This window comes from Thunnus albacares, chromosome 14 (genome assembly GCF_914725855.1).
Source record: "Thunnus albacares chromosome 14, fThuAlb1.1, whole genome shotgun sequence".
Classification (NCBI taxonomy): Eukaryota; Metazoa; Chordata; class Actinopteri; order Scombriformes; family Scombridae; genus Thunnus; species Thunnus albacares.
In genome coordinates this window covers 754,925-775,321 of record NC_058119.1, presented here as the reverse complement: position 1 = coordinate 775,321, position 20,397 = coordinate 754,925, and the positions used below count along the sequence as shown (strand labels likewise).

The 20,397-nt window shown below is 41.3% G+C and overlaps 1 protein-coding gene across 4 annotated transcripts in view; it reads left to right on the top strand.

Annotated features, from left to right (window-relative positions):
* zswim8 (zinc finger, SWIM-type containing 8) overlaps window positions 1-20,397 on the top strand; it is a 59,306-nt gene that overhangs the window by 30,311 nt on the left and 8,598 nt on the right. For 2 of the 4 annotated variants that reach the window (XM_044373857.1, XM_044373859.1), the window contains exons 8-18: window positions 309-510; window positions 1,162-1,337; window positions 1,834-3,148; window positions 4,963-5,094; window positions 5,388-5,567; window positions 6,404-6,587; window positions 11,889-11,987; window positions 12,187-12,311; window positions 17,983-18,286; window positions 18,473-18,628; window positions 18,923-19,145. In XM_044373857.1, coding sequence (XP_044229792.1) covers window positions 309-510; window positions 1,162-1,337; window positions 1,834-3,148; window positions 4,963-5,094; window positions 5,388-5,567; window positions 6,404-6,587; window positions 11,889-11,987; window positions 12,187-12,311; window positions 17,983-18,286; window positions 18,473-18,628; window positions 18,923-19,145 — 3,096 coding nt within the window. Of the gene's footprint in view, window positions 1-308; window positions 511-1,161; window positions 1,338-1,833; window positions 3,149-4,962; window positions 5,095-5,387; window positions 5,568-6,403; window positions 6,588-11,879; window positions 11,988-12,186; window positions 12,312-17,982; window positions 18,287-18,472; window positions 18,629-18,922; window positions 19,146-20,397 lie in introns of all 4 variants that reach the window. The other 2 variants (XM_044373856.1, XM_044373858.1) reach the window with 1 other exon arrangement.

Genomic DNA, 20,397 nt, shown 5'->3' with positions numbered 1-20,397 from the left:
AGTCTAAAGGTTGGCTTTACAAGTACTGTCTGTGTATCCAAAGCCCGGTATAGCTCACACCTTTGTGCCACAGAGCTCCAGTGTTGTCCAGACACTATTAAAAATTCAAGAAATAGCTCAACCTCTGTATTGGTGACATATTTCCTCATTTTGATCAACACAATGACTTTAGTTTATTCTTACTTTATTTTTTACTCTGTTTTACTTTCACCCCCTCTTTCCTCCTGACTGATATAGCTCAATGTTAGTCCACTAACTTTAGTGTGTGTGTGTGTGTGTGTGTGTGTGTGTGTGTGTGTTATCCATAGTGATGTAAACTCCATGTACTTGTCGTCCACGGAGCCACCAGCTGCTGCTGAGTGGGCTTGTCTGCTGCGACCTTTGAGAGGCAGGGAGCCAGAGGGAATCTGGAACCTTCTGTCCATCGTCAGGGAGATGTTCAAGAGACGAGACAGTAACGCTGCCCCCCTGCTGGAGATCCTCACTGAGCAGTGCCTCACCTACGAACAGGTACATTCTTAACATGACAGGGGCTCCTGTTGCATTTAGGACTTTCTTCATGTTGCTTATTGACTCTGCTGACCACCATCTTTTTGCAGCATACAGGCATTATGGCAGTGCCCCCAGGATCTAGTGTTTTTGGGTATTATTGTGGCCCAAAATTGCAGAATTTGCAGCAGTTTGTCTCAAAAATTGCATTGCATTTTGCTGTCTTTAATTTATTTTAGATAAATGAAGAGAATACCTAAAGATTTCAAGGCTGATAGGCTAACATTGCAAATTGCAAGAGATAATGATAACTAGGAACTTTTTTTGTCCCTTATCCTGATATGAGTGATTACGTTTATTATATCTTTGTTTATTTTTCCTTAAATATTCATGAGGCAGCTTACAGTGCATACATGCCCGTGGCAGGCCTGCTTAAAATTACTAAAGCTGTTTGAATATGTTTGACATCTCAATAGCTCTGCATTAAGAAAATATGACCTGCATTTCCTTTGATGGTGTCCTATAACATATTCATGAAAGTGTTTTGTATCGTTTCCATGGAGAGAGGCGTGTCGATATATAGCTCTGTTGTGGCAGGAGGATGGCAGTTTTGTTTCAGTGATTACGCACAAACACTGAACCTCTCTGTGATGTCTGACTGTGTGTTCTCAGATCATCAGCTGGTGGTACAGCGTTCGGACATCAGCATCCCACAGCAGTGCCAGCGGCCACACTGGGCGGGGCAATGGCCAGTCAGAGGTGGCAGCTCATGCCTGTGCCAGCATGTGTGATGAGATGGTAGTGCTGTGGAGGCTGGCAGTGCTTGACCCCACTATGAGCCCCTGCAGGTCAGACACTGCTCTCTGCTTCTTAAACTGTCGCTGGGAAAGTTATGTAATATCAGCACATTTATCACTTAATTGTAGCAATAGATAATATATTTAAGAATAGGACTGCAACTAACAAATCTGTCGATTATTATGACCAATTTGTCTATAAATTGTTAAAAATTTGTGAAAAAATATCATTCACAATTGCTACGAGCCCACAGTAATGCTTTTGGTTTGCCTGTTTTGTTCTTACAGATATTATGAAACAAAGATATTTACTTTACTCTCAAATATGACAAAGTCACACACCAAATCCTCATATGTGAGACACTGAAACTAGAGAATGTTAGAAGTTTTTGCTGTAAAAAATTAATCGATTAATAAAATAGTTGCTTAATTTCTGTTCATCAACTAAGTGATTAATCAACTACTCATTGAAGCTCTATTTAGTATAACAGTACATATTAAGTAGGGGGTGAAGTTCAAAACACAGACTTTGTATGCTCTCTTCCAGGCGTCTAGAACTGGCAGGCCAGCTGAAGCAATGGCATCTTAAAGTTATAGAGATAGTGAAGCGGGGACAACACCGCAAGTCCCTGGATAAGCTTTTCCAGGGATTCAAGCCTGCTGTGGAGTCCTGCTATTTCAACTGGGAGGTGGCCTACCCTCTGGAAGGCATCACCTACTGCAGTGCTGATAAGAAGAGCGCCACCTTCTGCTGGTCCAGGGCAGTGCAGAACCAGAGAGGAATGAAAGCTGCTGCAGCAGGTGGAGGAGAACCTCTTGAACCAGGGGGAGGATGTAGAGTTGATGGTGGAGCTGCTGGAGATTTTAAAGGAAGAGGAAGTGGTCACTCACCTCACCAGGAGATGGCAGTGCGACCCAAAGAGACCATTTTGACCAAGAGGAAGGGTTTGTCAGTGAGTGGTGGGGGAGGGATGCTAGTCCGTCTGGGAGGGAGTGTCTCTCTGTCTCTAGAAGACGGAGGAGGGAAGTGCATGTATAAAGGACCGGGCTCCTCCTCTGGAGGGAAGCTGAAACTGACACAGGGAGGTGGCAAGGGCACGTCTGTTGGAGGTCCGGGTGGAGGTGGAGGGCTAGGAGGTGGTAAGCATGCCAGTGCCAAGCGGAGAACCAGCAGTGAGGATAGCTCTCTAGAACCGGACCTGGCTGAGCTCAGCCTGGACGACGGCTGCAGTCTGGCTTTGGGGGCTGAGGCCAGCAACACTTTTGAGTTTCTCCCCCCACCACCTGAGATGCTGCCCTCCCCGAGCCCACTACTCCGAGACTCACGCAAGTACAGCGTCAGCAGTGGAGGGAGCAAGATGTTTGAAACCAAACGTGTCAGCCATGCCTCGCCTGTACTCCCTGCTGCAGAGCCTGTTCCACCCTCCTTCCCTTCCAAAGAGGCAGTGGTGGTTGTAATGGACATGCCCAGTACTTCAGAGAAGGAGGCAGAGGTGGAGGTGGAGTCAGTCCAGAACAGAGATGAAGATGTAGACTCAGCTTGCAGTAACCAGCCTTCCACCTCCGCTGCTACAGCCAGATTAGGTAACACTCCTGCCTCTACCAAGCCACCACGGGGCCGCAGGGAGGCGACGTCTGCTGGGAGCGGGGCAGCAGCTGTGGGTGGAGCAGCTAACCAAGGAGCAGAGGCAGCAGGTGGAGCTGCAGGAGGAGAGGTTGTGGGTGAGGATGACTATCAAGCCTACTACCTGAGTGCTGCCTCAGAGGAGGGAGCAGACAGACAGCTTGCTGACAACCACCAGGAGGAGGAACCAGACATCTTCGCAGGGATCAAACCGCTGGAGCAGGAGGGACGCATGGAGGTGAGGGATAGCTCATATACATTATAAACCCTCTAGTTTCTATTTTTCTTACTATTAACTAATCCCATGTGTGGATTAGTTTTTATCTACTGACAAGTATTATGTGTGTATCAAAGCCTGATATATCTTCCTCCTCTGTACAGTAGACCTCCATTGTTGTCCAAAAACTATTAAAAACACATCAATGAGCCACACTGTTGCACTGGATGACTTCACACACACTAGTTTATTTTGACTCAGTCACACATACACTATCCTGCTGCCAGAAATACTTACTAGAACACATGTGGCCTCCAAAGTAAAATGGGACCTTAAAAGCTATAATTTTTTTGCATGATATTTAGATAAAAGATACAATTATGTTACTATTGTAACCCATTCGCACCTGGCAAAAAAGTACAAAACTCCCTCAAAGGGCTTCTTTCGTGGTTGCCATTGTGCCCCCCCTTGTGCATTACATAATGGACTTTTCCATCACTAGACGAGCCACTGTGACTGCTGCACACCTTAACTCTCTGCAAATATTTTGCAAAGGGTGCTGAATTCAACACAACATCAAACAGTGAAACAGTTATAACAATGGGCATTCTAAAAACAAAAAACGAGAGGAAAAGTATCACATTCATTCTAAAACTCCTGAGGGTATACTTCCCTGCTGCCCTTGAAATATCTTGCAGGATGAGTTACTGACGTTTTCCTGCTGCACTGAATCACTTGTAATATGATGGGAGCACCAACTTCCTGTCTTCCTCACCCTCATAAAAATATTGAAAGATCATGATTAAAATACAAGAAAGGGATGCTTTATTCAAGAAAGAGCAAGAGGCAACTATTATAAAAGAAAGCTCTCATCTCAGGACAGAGGGAGAGAGAGGAAGAAGAATGTGCAGCAGAATGGAACATGGATAAAGTATTCAGATCCTTAAAGCAGCAATACTGCCATATAGAAAAATTCCATTACAAGCGTTATGTTTTAAACTTGTACTCCCCTTCTAAAAGTAGGGATGCACAATGTTATCGGCACGTCATCGTTATCATCCGATAAAAGCTCTAAAACGAAATATCGGCATCAACAAACTCTGCCGATTATGAGAGGCCGATATGTCACCTTCCCCTCCGCCGCCTGACTGTGCTTCCCTCGATGGACTGCGTCACCCCAACGGTCCCGCTGCTTCCTCCCACTTAAACCTGAATAACAAGCGTTAGCCGCAGCATGACCGGAGGGAAGCATAGCCAGCAAGCCTCCTAGCTAACGTTAGCCTTGGCTCTGTATGTGGATCCAACTGGAGTATCGAGCCCGGGTTTGTTATTCAGGTTTAAGTGGGAAGAAGCAGCGGGTCTGACGGGCAGCTTGAGGAAACACTTCGGGGCTTATTTGGGTCACAAACAACATACTGTCAGTAAGAGAACACGTCATTAATGTTGACTTTTTTGTTTTCTCCTCCAAATAAATGGTTTAGTAGTGTCTCTACGGTTAAGCAGGTGACTAAAATAACATTTTAAGTGATAGGAATAATGTCCAAAACTTAAGATATAGGTTGCGTTACCTAAGATATAAGTTGTTTGCCAAAATCATTTAGTGGAGTGATAAGTTTGCCAGAGTAAACAGTGTGTGACTCACTAATGGCACTGATGAAAATAACATGGCGGTGGAGACTCAACGACTTTCCTCATTTTACATCTACTAGTGCATCTTTGATTTTCACCTGTTTTGTTCTCAGCTAACATTGGACAGAGATGCCTCCAGGCATAGCACACAGGTAAAAATCATAATAGTCTTCTTTGTGACCTGAATACTGTTGCTGTGTGTATAGGTGCTATTTGCGTGTGCTGAGGCCCTCCATGCTCATGGCTACAGTAATGAGGCATGCCGGCTGGCTGTGGAGCTGGCCAGAGACCTGTTGGCTAACCCTCCAGACCTGAAAGTGGAGCAGCCACAGACCAAGGTAAATACAGTCAGAGGCCACAGCAGCCTGGAACACATTCTCCTATGTCCGTTGACTTTTCTTCTCTCCTTCTGTTGTACAGTCTCAATCATCCAAACTCATCAGTCAGCATCTTGAACTGTGTAGTGGGATATTGAGCATTTCTTCATGAAGGAAAGCCACCAGACTCCTCTAATATCTGCTTCATATTGGAATCAGAGCATTGTGACTGCGCCAATTTGTAACTGGAAGTGTAAATCTACTTTTGTTTCATTTCCTGACTGCATTTTTATTTCCTGGGTTGTTGGATTCAGGGTAAGAAGAGCAAGGTGTCCACCAGCCGTCAGACGCAGGTTGCCACTAACACGCTGTCAAAAGCCGCCTTCCTCCTCACTGTCCTCAGTGAAAGACTGGAGCTCCACAACCTGGCCTTCAGCACTGGCATGTTCTCCCTGGAACTCCAGAGACCACCGGCATCCACTAAAGCTCTGGAGGTCTCTCTCTCTCTTTCACGAACACATACTCTGTATTTAAGCTTTTGGAATTATATTTTACTGTATGCATAGGTACTTAAAATAATAGTCATTATAATCTTAATTTAGTTGTACTTTTCAAAAACAAAGTCACAAAGTGCTTCACACATGGAAGCAAATTTAAAGCGGTTAATAAATATATATAGGTTAATTAGAAGACATTTAACATGACTGCACTTAAAATAAAAGAAGGTAAAACTCTCCTAATCCAGCAAGAAGAAAAAAAAGTTAAAAGAACAAAAAGACAACTTAGATCAAATCAAGATAAGCTCTCAGATAAAGGTATGTTTAAAAAGACATTTAAATATAATAATGCATACATTTCTGTTGTTTTCACTGCTTTGTGTGAGTACATAATTGTCCTGCAATTCTGCAGTAAAGAAAGTCTGTAGCTCACTGTATGTAAGTTGTTAGTCAGCACACTAGTTAGCTGGAGCAGCACTTGTCAGCTAAACACTGGGATAGTTTGATTACTTGAGCTAATGAAGTGTGAGCAGCACCCTGTGCAGCTCTAGTTAATAGGCCTTTCAATTCAATTGTAACCTTGCACTAGAGCCACATTGCTTTGGATAAAAGCATCTGCCAAGTTACATTTTAACATTGTGGAACCAACCACTTTAGCCCTTTAAGTTCCAGTAGGTTTAGAGTATGGGAAGCTCCAGGTTGTTTAGTTTGCTGTTTGTTGTTTAGTTGTGAATTTAGGATGAACTAAATTAGGCCTTCTTGTTCCTGTATAAACTATGTGCTGTATGTTTAAAACATGTGCCACATGCACTGACTGTGTGTGGGTCAACCAGGTGAAGCTGGCTTACCAGGAGTCGGAGGTGGTGGCTCTATTGAAGAAGATTCCTCTGGGCCTTGTGGAGATGTCGGCCATCAGAGAGAGAGCTGAACAGCTCAGAGACGGAAACTTCTGTGATTACAGACCTGTGCTGCCTCTCATGTTGGCCAGCTTTATCTTTGATGTGCTGTGTACCCCAGGTAAGCACCAAATATTGTTTGATTGTTTGAGTTCAGCTAGACTTTAGATCTCAGTGTAAGACTGTCCTGCTTACTTAAATATATAGTTTTTACGGAGAAGTGGACCTTATTTTCTTAGGGGTGCAAGTATCTCTTCTTCAGTTTGGAATTTCCCTGACCTTGAAACTGGCTTTGCCCATCTGTGTGGTATTTTGGGGACCAGCACATGGTGCACACGTGGGAGGAGAGGTGCAAACAGATGGGAGGTTCATTCAAATGAAGCAGCAAAAAACCAGTTGTTGTATTTTGGTGGAAATTGGGTCTTTGACTTTGTGCTGCAGAGATATCTCAGAACCACATCTGTCTCTGGCACAACACTCCTCTGACACTTTGGTGATTTCATCAACAAGAGCAAACTAAATACTGGCTGCAAATGTGCAGCAGATAAATGCTTAACAGATTAATAAACTATTAACAATGAAACACTCTCCAACCAGTAGGTGCGTTTACACGCAGCGTCAAAAGCAACAGGAAAGAAAATAATGTGCAGTCAATAAATCATTCTGCATTGTCTGCATTGATTTATGAATAAATGTGGGTTCTTATAGTATCTTGTCAACAGCTGATTTATACTGTATGAAAAGCCTCTCCTTCAGTTCGTTAAATTCCTGCAGCATATGAAGGCAGCAGGACAGATATGTTGATCTATCTGCAGCCTCTGATAACAGAAGTGCAGCACCAAAGCACAGTGCCATTAGGCACCGTCATTCTCCATCTTTACCTTCATTAAAGGTCCACTGTGTAGAATTTAGTGGCATCTAGCAGGGCAGACTTGGCAGAAATGAAATATAATATTCATAAGTATGTTTTAATTAGTGTATAATGAAAATAAGAATTGTGTTTTCGTTACCTTAGAATTAGCTCTTTATATCTACATAGGGAGCAGGTCCCCTTCCACAGAGGCCACCATGTAGCACCGCCATATTTCTACAGTAGCCCAGAACGGACAAACCAAACGCTGGTTCTACAGAGGGCCTTTCATGTTTTTGGCGAGTTTCACAACTACTGTAGGTTCTCCTACACGTTGAGAAGGGGAGGAGGAGGGGTATTCAGTTGGTTGCAGTCTGCAACCTCACTGTTTGATGCCACTAAATTCTACACGGTGCACCTTTAAATCACCAATGACACCAGGCTGCTACAGAATAAACACACACACCTTTATACACATCAGACTGGTATTCTGCCTGTGTCAGTGGGAGATGTCGGATTACAGGGGTTAATTATTCCTGTGCAACATCAGCCTCCCTTCCCACTTTTTTTTTTCTTTTTGATCAAAGTGTTGTTTTTTTAATAAACAAGGATTTCAGACAGAATACAATGAATATAATTTACTATATACAAAGAATAATAACAGCCCTATCCACCCCTCAACACAGACAAACCTGAATAACAACCAGACTGATCCAAAAAAACAAAATCAAAAACAAACAGAGAAAAAAAAAACATATTCCATGTTGATAGATAAACAAGGAGTGCAGTGTAGTGCAGTGCCTAGCTCCCATATTTTCTACAAAACATAATAACAGTTGCCAAGTATCAGTGAATTTCTTTGCAAATCCCTTCGTAGAATTTCGAATATTCTCAAATTGTACATGATACATAATGTCCCTAATCCAAGGGATTAGGCGCAGAGTCTTTCCATTTAGATAAAATAAGCCTTCTGGTAAGAAATGAGCAAAAAGCTACCACCTCAGTTTGACATCTCTTAATATTAACCCCTTTAGGGGGAACTCCAAATATTTTAATATACTGTGATGGAGCAATGGATTTTCCAGAAGTTTTGGAGAAGGTTTCAAAGGCCAAACCCAAGAAGCTGGGATAATTTCAGACATGTCCAAAACGGAGTAATTGGACAATTGTGTAATTGTGGAGTAATCTGGTCGAGGATTGCTTACATTGATTATACGTAGGGTCTAGATCTCTTTTCAATTTAGCCAGTTTGACTTTGGACCAGTGAAGACGATGAACAACTTTAAAGTGAATAATAACTGATGACGTGTATATTCTTTGAATTAGACCATATATCATCTAGAATTGGTTCCGCAATAGCCCCCTCCCATTTGATTTTCAAAGTGTCCAAGTGTGCCTGCAATTAAGCACTATATACAGAAGAATTTGGGAAGGGCAGGCAGGGAAGGAATCAGAAAGGGAGGCCATAAACCTTCCGAGCTGCAAACATAAATATAAAGAAATGTGTATTAGGAATACCAAACCATTTAACTATCTGTTCAAACTCAGTATATCTATATCAAAATCAACATAGAGATCATATAATGAGGTAAGGCCAAACTTTAACCATATATCAAAGGCATCATCTATTGTTGAAGGGGTGAATATTTAGTTCTTTGATAATAGTGGAGCAAGTGAAACGTCATTAAGAGAGAAATTACTTCTGAACAAGGTTTGATGTGAAATTCGACACAGACTGTGACACTGGCAGTTTGGTACATAATAATACAGTGAGAGAGGTAGAGTGGATGGACTCCTTTTCCACAGTTACCCAGCTGGGGGTAGCCAGATCGTCCCCTAACCAGTATAACACTGACCTCCTGCTTTACAAGGTCGTTGTAGCGTTCTCTCCCCCACCCTGGACCACTCCAAATATAAGTTGAAATTTGACTGTGTAAGTTAATAAAAAAAAAAAGACTTTGCAAGGAAGAATGGGAGGCCTTGGAAAAAGTATGAAAATTTAGGAGAAACAATCATTTTTATTATATGAATCCTTCTACCAAGAGAGAGAGAGATAATGAATCTTAATTTTCAAAGTCTTGTTGCAGAGACAGTAACGGTTGATAGTTGGCTTTACAAGTCCTTGAAGTCGTGTGATCCAGACCACCAGATATTTAAATTTCTTTTAGCTAACCCTAAAGGGGGTTGAAGAGAGATAGTCACCTGGAGTCACATTGCCAATTAGCATTAATTTACTTTTCTGACAGTTGACTTTATAACTGGAGATTTTACCAAACTCTGTAAGTAGTTCTAGCAGATGTGGAAGGCTTGAGGCTGGGTTAGATATATACTTAACTATATATATATTTTTTTATATAAAGCCTGTTTAGTGGGTGAAATGACTGATGTGATGATTGACTCCATTCAAAGAGCCAGGATTTTTGCTAGGATTTTGGTGTCAGTGTTGAAAAGAAAAATTGGGTGATGAGCCACATTCCAGTGGATTTTTGTCTTTTTTAAAGATCAATGTAATAACTGCCTGATGCATAGTGGGAGGAGGGGAGGACGATACCAGATAAGAGTCTTCAAAGACAGATAATATTAATGGGGAGTGTTGGGAAGAAAACTAAAAAATTCTGTGGGATATATGTCTGGATGCAGAGATTTGCCACTCCGCATTCTCCTGATCGCCCTAGCGATCTAGCGTTAGCGTTGTGACTTGCTTCTCTAAATCATTGGCCATATCAAGATCTATGGATGGCATGGTAATTTCTTTAAAGAAATTCTCTAAATCTGCTGAATTAGTAGATGGATTTGAGGCATATGGTGACTGATAAAAACTATGAAAGCATGAGTTGATTTCCGCATTGTCTGTGAGCTTTATGCCCTGGGAATCGCAAATTTCAGGGAAACACTGACTAGCTATTTCATGACGTAGCTGGTGAGCCAGGAGTTTACCAGATTTTCCACTGTTATGAAAGTCGCACCGCATTTTAGAAACCAAGTATTCAGCTTGTTGGGTTGTTCAGAGATTATATTCAGTTTGTAATAATAAACAAACTTTAAGCAGCACTGACGAAGGAGTTTGACTGTGTGATATGTCCAACTTCAATATCTGATGTGTCAGTTGTTTGCAACATTTCATTTGTCACTATCTTCTGGGATATGTAGTATGAAATAATTTGGTCTCTTAAATATGCCTTAAGTACTTCCCATACAGTTGAAGGTGACATCTCTGGAGTTTGATTGAGTTTAAGAAAATACTCAATCTGAAATGCAATATAATTCGCAAACCCTTCATTTGAGAGAAGAGTAGGATTGAACCTCCATGGCCGGTAATTAGGCTCTTTAATGGGGATGCATAGTGTTAAGGTCAGTGGGCTATGATCAGATATGACTATGGCTTCATAGTCACAGACTGTTCCTAAGGATAGGAGTCCTGTATCTATAAAAAAGTAATCTATATGTGAACAGGAGTTGTGTATGGGGTAGAAGACTGAGAATCTTCAAGAGGTGGGATTAGGAAACTGCAGGGCAGGAGAAAGAACACAGTTGAATTGTCCCCCAGAATGAAATTATGTTTTACTGTATTTGGCATTTCAGAAAAAAAGTTGCTAAAGAACATGTGGTCATCCTAGTTGGGTGCGTATAAATTAGAATAACAAGAACTCCATATAATGACCCAACTACAATTACAAAGCATCCAACAGAGTCAGATTCAACACTTGTTGCCATAAACGGTATATGCTTACTAACAATTATGGCTAGACACTTCCAAAAATGCAGAGATTGCAACATCAGTAAACGTACACATGAAACATGAAAGACCAGTCTAGTGTTTCCCCACCCCCTATCCCCTACAAGAACATGCTGAAATGTAAACCCCTTATAGAAAAATCCATTAGGGCCATTAGTGCTTATTTGTGTAATTCTTAAGCTAAACCAGGTTGAGCCCCTGCCCATCCCTTTCAGCTTTTTTAAACCAAAAGTAGCGTTTCATGTTTTATTCTTGAAATGCAAACACTGTTGTGGAACACAAATTGCTAAACGATGTTACTATTTACAAGGTGAGATACAGTAGCATTTATGTCTATTGTAGCATTTGTCTTTTATACTAATCAATTGTTAACAAACCCACTCTATAATCTGGCTGCAGACAGATATATGCTGCTGTGTGTTCACTCTCGACGCTCTGCACCTTTCAGACAACAATATGATTTCCTGGAGAAGCTCTTTGTATTTGTTGAGTTAATGTTGTATTGCTTCACTGTGATTGGCTAAGCTGTTTCAGAGCCACACTCTCCTATGTAAAGTCACCTTCATCAAGCCCTTTTGCACTATGCACTGCTGTGCATACATGACTCAAAATATGAGGCGCGCATGGAGACCTATACAGACCTACCAGGTCTGTGTAGGCGTAGAAATAAGCAAAGGTAGATACCTTTGCTTATTTCAAGGATCAAAACTTAGAACTAGATAGTTCTAAGTTAGAAAGTGAAAGTGCTGTTTTGTTAAGACCTAAATTGAGACAATTTTAAATGGGAACTTCAAGAATTAACATTTCTTTTACTTTTCTCCATATTGTTTGTGCAGTTGTGTCCCCAACTGGCTCCCGTCCACCAAGCCGCAACCGCAACAACGAGATGCCTGGCGATGAGGAGCTGGGCTTTGAGGCTGCTGTCGCTGCACTTGGTAAAATGATTCTTGTCCTGTTCCTTAGTTTCTGTCTCTGTAGGTTCTGTCACTCTTTCTGCATCTCAATATGTTTTTTTCTCTCCTCACTACTTCTCTCACCTCCCCTGTCTTTGTCATTACTGTACACTGTACCTTATTCTTATGCTCCTTCCTACTATAATCCTTCCTGTTGTCTCCACCCTCTGTGTGTCTGCAGGGATGAAGACAACAGTCAGTGAGGCGGAGCATCCTCTGCTGTGTGAAGGAACCAGAAGGGTGAAAGGAGACCTGGCTCTGGCTCTCATGATCACATATAAGGATGACCAAAGCAAGCTCAAGAAGGTAACCATCACTAGTGTAACCGTTCTTACCATTTGGTAAGGAAATTCAATTCAATTCAATTCAATTCAGTTCAATTTATATAGCGCCAAATCGAAATAAAAAGTCATCTCACTGCACTTTTCACATAGTGCAGGTCTAGACCATACTCTTTCATTTTAAAGACCCAACAATTCCCCCATGAGCAAGCACTTGGCGACAGCAGTAAGGAAAAACTCCCCTTTAACGGATAGAAACCTCAAGCAGAACCCGGCTCTTGGTGGGCGGTCATCTGCCTTGACCGGTTTGGTTGAGAGAGAGAGAAAGAAAGAGGGATGATGGGGAGGGGGAGGAGGGAGTGGGACAGAATAACAACAATCATCACAATAACAGCAGCAATAGGAAAAGCCAGGGAAGGATGCCAACAGGACTGCGAAGGACCGGGAAGGCTCGGCCTGCAACCCAGGGTTTCCTGCGAGATGAGAAAGCACAAAAAACTCAGAGGAAGAAGCCAAGTTAGTAACATGCATCAATGGTACATGAATGCATACAGATGGAGAGGAGGAGGAGGAGAGAGGGGCTCAGTGCATCATGGGAAGTCCCCCAGCAGTCTAGGCCTATAGCAGCATAACTAAGGGCTGATCCAAGGCGAGCCTGGTCAGCCCTAACTATAAGCTTTATCGAAAAGGAAAGTTTTAAGCCTACTCTTAAATGTAGAGAGGGTGTCTGCTCCTGCTAATGTGTTTCTAAGGTGTTTGGGGCCAAGCACAATAACTTCAGTTTTATTTGAGTTTAGTAGTAGAAAATTGCAGGTCATCCAGGTCTCTATGTCCTTAAGGCATGCTTGGAGTTTGATGAACTGAATGGTTTCATCAAGCTTCATTGGTAAATATAATTGGGTATCATCTGCATAACAATGAAAATTTATGGAGTGTTTCCTAATAATATTACCTAAATGAAGCATATACAAGGTGAATAGTATTGGTCCAGGCACAGAACCATGTGGAACTCCGTGTCTAACTTTTGCCTTCATGGAGGATTCAGCATTAACGTGTACAAACTGAAATCGGTCTGATATATAGGATTTAAACCAGCTTAATGCAGTTCCTTTAATGCCAATTAAATGTTCCAGTCTCTGTAATAGGATTTGATGGTCAATTGTGTCGAATGAAGCTCTAAGATCTAACAGGACAAGTATGGAGAGAAATCCTTTGTCCAATGCAGTTAGGAGGTCGTTTGTGACTTTCACCAGTGCTGTCTCTGTGCTATGATGTGCACTAAATCCTGACTGAAAATCCTCAAATAAACTATTGTTAAGTAGAAAGTCACATAACTGATTAGAGACTGCTTTCTCAAGGATCTTAGAGAGAAATGGAAGGTTAGATATAGGTCTATAATTAGCTAAAACACCTGAATCAAGAGTAGGCTTCTTAAGAGGTTTAATTACAGCTACTTTAAAAGACTGTGGTACATAGCCTGTTACTAAAGACAGATTGATCATATCTAGTAAAGAAGTGCTCACTAAGGGTAAGGCTTCCTTAAGCAGCCTAGTTGGGTTGGGATCTAAGAGACAGGTTGATGGTTTAGCTGAACAAATCATTGAAGTTAGTTCAGGAAAGTCGACTGGAGAAAAACAGTCCAAATATATGTCAGATTTTACAGCTGTTTCTAAGGTTCCTGTGTTTGGGGATAAATCAGTGCCTGTTGAGGACAGGAGGTGGTGAATTTTGTCTCTAATAGTTAGAATTTTATCATTAAAGAAGCTCATTAAGTCGTTACTACTGAGACCTATAGGAATACATGGATCAGTAGAGTTATGACTGTTTGTCAGCCTGGCCAACGTGCTGAAAAGGAACCTAGGGCTGTTTTTATTCTCTTCTATTAATGCTGAGTAATAGGTAGCTCTGGCATAACAGAGGGCCTTCCTATATGTTTTAAGACTATCTTGCCAGACTAAGCGAGATTCTTCCAGTTAGGTAGAATGCCAGATCCTTTCAAATTTTCACGATGTTTGCTTTAATTTGCGGGTTTCGGAGTTATACCATGGAGTTAACCTCTTATGTTTTATTATCTTCCTTTTTAAAGGGGTGATGGAGTTGAGTGTTATTCACAATGAGCCTGCAGCACTATCAACAAGATTATCTAAGGGACTAAATTTAACATAAGAGTCCTCTGTAGTATTGAGACATGGCATTGAATTCAGTACTGATGGAATTGCTTCCTTAAATTTAGCTACAGCACTATCAGATAGACATCTAGTGAAGACGTTTTTGTCTAATGATGTGTAATCCAGTAATAGGAATTCAAAAGCGATTAAGTAATGATAAAATAGGATTTTGTGGAAAAATTATTAAATGCTCACTTTCAGTCCCATAAATCAGAACAAGGTCCAGGGTGTGGTTCAGACAGTGAGTGGGATTATTTACACACTGAGAGAAGCCTAATAAATCTATGAGTCTAATAATGAGATAAAGGCAGTGCTGAGACTATCATTATCAACGTCCACATGAATATTAAAATCACCTACTATAATTATTTTATCTGTACTAAGGACTAAGTTTGATAAAAACTCACTAGATGATCTGAGATTTAATTGTTTACTAATACGGCTTTAGATGACAGAGATCTAATGTTCAAGAGTCCACATTTAATTCTCTTATTTTGTTGTACTATTGCAGTAGTGGTTTTAATTTTTATTAGATTTGAAATGGCAACTACAATGAGTTAGTTGTAAGATGTGTTCTTCCAGTAAGCCTGGCAGGTAAACAAACCTGTTTTGCATGTTGTGGCAGAGGTTTCCTGTAACTCCCCCAAATTTTAAAATGGGATAAGAGAAAGGCTGAACCTGGAGTAGAGTGCACTGTCTAATGCTTTGGTATTAACCCATTAATGACAGTTATGTTTCTGAAATTGCACTTGTTATGCTGCTTGAGGGCCTGTTAAATCTCTGGGTGAAGCTGAGAAGCTAAGCTACAGCTAGTAGCCATGGAGCTAACCCTAATGGAAGCAAAAAGCTGATGGTTGTCTGTTGGCCAGTGCACAAATACTTACAAAAACATTACACACAAATAACGTGATTAGTGTAACACTGCCGTCTCAACCTGTAGCTAAGTTTACAAGAATTTGAGTAGTTTTTTAATATACATGGCAAACTAAACTAAAGCTTGTTCATTACAGTTTACTATTAGCTTAACCAGTGCATTGTGGTTGTGTAAAACATACCAGTGGTGGATGGGACACTGCGGTCAAAGCAGCTGAAAATCGGTTTTCTACATGTTCATGTTTGTTGAACAGGTGTATTGATAAAATACTTATTGGTTTTTTACTTGCAAAGGTTTTATTGCATTTTCAGTAACGAGTGTAGTTGTCGCCAGTTCTTTCACTTCATCTGGTGCACTGGTCTTCAGTGGTGTTTACTTTAAAACTGTACGTGGAAACACAAGAACAACTGAACTTGTTTCAGTAAAAGATTAAAATATGCATATACTTGATCACAAAACAAAGAAAAGAGATGTCTTAATAAGAAGTTTCTTGGCTCATGAGTTTTGGAGACCGGCTCAAAGAAAAATCTCTTTGAGGTTATCTTTATAAGTTTGGATGAAATGGGTTAGGGTTAGGGTTAGTGTTAGTTAGATAGTGTGTTTTAAACATTTTCGCCCTGAATTACAGATGAATATTCAATGTCTTTTTTTCAGAGACATCCAGCCTTAATTGATTCAACTTTCTCAAACCATCTGCAGATCTCAAACCATCTACACTGAAAACAAAAAGTTTTAATACTATAGTGAAATTAAATAAAGTTTAAGCAACGACTATGTGACTAAATTAAACTTTCAGAAACAATTTAAAATATAAATTCAACATAACACTTACTTCATAATGTAAAACATTCAATGAGACTATTATTTCCAAAATAAAAACTGAATTCAATACAACTACTACTTATCTAATGTAACTATTAAAATATTATTGTCTATGAAATGAATAGATCAAAAGTTAAATACTTGGGTGATTTTAGAATACCATTGCATATTACCAAACATTCATTAACTCTTAACATAAGGAACTTCAAAATCTTATCACTAGAGGGCAGTAGTGTCACATGTAGTAAAAATTGAAACATAATCTAAAATTAATATCTCCTCAGCAGATAATCACACAGCTATCAAAATTGTGTCATTCTGCTTCTTCTTTTTTTTTTTTTTTTTAACTTTTTTTTATTTTATATGAAAACAGGCAACATATGACAGAGCATAACACTATGGGGAAAACTACACTTAAACAAACCAAAAACGGAAAACAATAAATAAATGGATAAATAAAAGAATAAATAAATAAGTAAATAAAAGATAATGTAGCAACAATACTACTGGAGGGCAACTCTGGCTGGGCACCAAGGCCAAAGAGGCGCTGGGGTGGATTCAGAGCGGGCCAGGCCAGGATGGCAGGGTCAGGGGAGAATTTTATGTATTTATTTTGATTTCCCCTTCCTTTTAATGTTAGTTTGTTTGCTTGTGCAGATGTTATACACGAAGAATGCTTATGCCATTCTTCGTGCATTTACATGGCAAATAACATTACATAACTTACATAATGATTAGACATTTAATTTATATGAAATTCAAATTTGGCTCAGATTTTCAGGGAGACTGTATAAATGTCCTCCAGAAATGTGAGTTAGAATTTATGATGCTGGTCTGTTTAGATAAGAGAAGGGGGTTTTCTGTCCATGTGTTGTTGTTATCAGTCCTGGTCCTGGTTCAAATGACCCCAAAGGTCATTTATGCTTTTACTTCAGGCCCTAATTTAGTTATTGGTCAGAAATGTAACACCTCACCTTCCTAACATACAGCGAGTGAGTCAACTCTAGCAGGTGGAGCGCAAAACACTGTCCAGATATACTGCGAGCGATGTCGCAGCGCTGAGTGTGTGTGGAGGACCGGATGTATCAGAGGAACAAAGCCACTGCTCGCTGACAGAGTGTTGCGTAGTTCTGGAGGAGACAGACAGGGACAGAGCTGGAGCTTCTCGAGGAATAACACCCAGAGTCACACCAAATTCTGCTCTGACCAGGAGCCATTTAGCAGAGCTCAGAGGAGAACTTTTGGGATTAAAAAGTGGATTTATCTTCACTCTCGCTTTCTCTTCATACATGTTGACTGCTGACTGAAGGGGAAAAGGAAACATCAGGTATATCACTGTTGATTTTGATCAATGAAAATACGGTTAGATGCGCAAAACTTCGCAAAATTAGACGCATGGAGACATCTTCCTTGGGAAACACTGAAACAATCTAATGTTTGCTTGCTCGCTCATTCGCATCGTGTCCAATTAGAAGTCGGTGTTAGTCTGAATGATTTTCTCAAATCAGTGTTGCTCAGGGGTGGAGTCCTCCTTTCCTGTTGTTAAACAGGGGGGTAGATGCACTGTGTTCAGACAACTTTGATTACGGCATTGCCACTTATCTAAACAAACTATGTCCAGTGTCTCAACAATACAGAGGTCAATTCAGATACTCTAAAGGTTTGTTTCAAAAGGTTTACCAAGAATTGAAGCTGGACATGGGAATTTAAGAATTGAAGTTTTCTTCTCCTCCTCAGTTTCTTTTTCCACACTTCTTTCTTCTCCGTGCCTTTTTGTTCATCCCCCTCTCTCCCTTCCCATGTTGTCTCTCTCCCCCTCCTCCTATCCTCAGATACTGGATAAGTTGTTGGACAGGGAGAGTCAGACCCACAAGCCTCAGACTCTCAGCTCCTTCTACTCCAGCAAGCCAGCAGCTGGCAGCCAGCGGAGCCCGTCCAAACACATCACTGCTGGGGCCACTGGGGGGGTCTCCAAACATGCCCCATCATCTTCCTCTGCAGCCACTGTGGCAGCCTCTTCCTCCAGCTCTTCCTCTGCTGTGACAATGGCTGGTGAGGAGGTGGCACACCAGTCTGAACTGAACCCTGTGCAGAACAGCACAGCTGGGGAGAGCACTGCTGAGACCAGGGAGCACGGTGAGAACCCCCCCCATCCCTGCTTTTTTTCAATATCACTTAATGAAAGCAATAGTAAGCACTATTGTGCTGCCATACAATAGATAATCACTACATGGTAACACAGTATCCTTTGACAGAGATAGACCTAAAAGGTTGTTTTTTCTGTAGTGATGATAGAAATTTCCCATTTTGTTTCCCTTGCAGTGTCGGAGGGCCCTGCTTCATCAAGTGACCAGCAGAACGAATCAGCTCCATTTAAGCTGGAGGCCACAGTGCCCAGCCGGCTGGCGCTGGGGGCACGCTGTGGATATAACCAGCGCTGCTGGGGTTCACCTGTCCGGCAGAAGAAGAAACACACTGGTAAATGTGGCAGGAAATGATGTGTACATTTTTTATTGACCTGGCTGGTAGAATGTAATAGAAAACAGTTTACACTGCCACTGCATCCATCTTTTGGGAGAATCAACTTAACTTGTATCCACGCTGTCAGACAGTGAGTGCTACTTTTTGCCTGGGTCATTATAGTGGTATTTCTAATAGGATCCAGTTAAATTGTTAAGGTGGATAATAGGATAAGATGTATCAGCTTCACATCAAAAGTGAACCAGCACACATGAAAGTGATTTGAAACATGATGTGATGGTGTTTGAATAGGCATGGCGAGCATTGACAGTAGCGCTCCAGAGACGACTTCAGACAGTTCCCCCACGCTCAGTAGGCGGCCACTTCGAGGGGGCTGGGCAGCAACATCCTGGGGTCGGGGTCAGGACAGTGACAGCATCAGCAGTTCATCATCTGATTCGCTGGGCTCCTCCTCTTCCAGTGGTTCTCGCAGGGCAGGGGGCGGGGCCAGGGCCAAGAGCACCGACACCAGCAGGTAAAAACACACACTTCCTCCTTATCAGGTTACTGAGACAAGTAAAAGTACACTAGCTGTGTTACTGGGATGACCAACAACAATAATAGATTGAATAAAAAAAGCTGAGTTCAAGGCTGTGGCTCAGGAAGTAGAGCGGGTCGTCCACTAATCGGAAGATCGGCGGTTCGATTCCCAGCTCCTCCAGTCCACATGCCAATGTGTCCTTGGGCAAGATACTTAACCCCAAATTGCTCCTGATGGCTGTGCCATCAGTGTATGAATGTGTGTGAATGGTTAGTTTCCTCTGATGGGTCGGTTGGGACCTTGCATGGTAGCCCCTGTACCCATTCAGCGTATAAATGTGTGTGAATGGGTGAATGTGATTTGTAGTGTAAAAGCGCTTTGAGTGGTCGGAAGACTAGAAAGGCGCTATACAAGTACAGTCCATTTACCATTTACCATTTAAACAAAGGCTGCCAGTTAACAGAAGTCTGCTTGTGACTGGTGCCTCATCAGTTGGAATCTGTTAACTTGCAGGCAGTCGACCGCCAGCAGCCGCTGTCCACCAGCAGGGTGTTTAATAAAGGAAGCTGACACTAGGTTTATACTTAAGACAAAAATTATCGGATTTCACCCAGTGATGGCACCACTGCAACATAAGACATATGTATCGTACATGCAAAGGCAGAATCATGCTTTGATTATATTTTTCACCATATTTCCTTCATTTTTTGTTTTATAGATCAACAGCAGGCTACACCTTTTTATATAGTGATAGTTACATCCACTACATGCTTCAGATTCAGAGTGTATGTATTTTATATACATTTTTTAGAAATATGACATTACATTCATGGTCTCATGGTGCCTCTCGTGGAGTTTATGTGTATGACATGTCAGATGTGCTGACATAAGTGGTTAAGAGCAAGCAGCCTGCCTCAGATCCACCTCTTTGCCCATTTTGGATTAGCCAGGAGTTAGGCGGAGTCCAGCACTGCCAAGATGATGACGGCTGGAGCCGACCACTTTGAGCTTCAAAACCGCTCTTCAGAAACCAATGGGTGACATCACGGTGGCTACATCCATATTTTTTACAGTTTATGGTTAAGAGGCGTCCGTCAAAGGCAGAAAAAGCCCCCCACAACCTGATTTTATTTTTTAATTTTAATTTATATTTGTATTTTTTCTCTCAATGGACTCAATAGTTTTCTTTCTTTCATAACTTTCATTTCAATTTTGTTTTTTTGTTGTTTTTTTTTTTTATCACTCC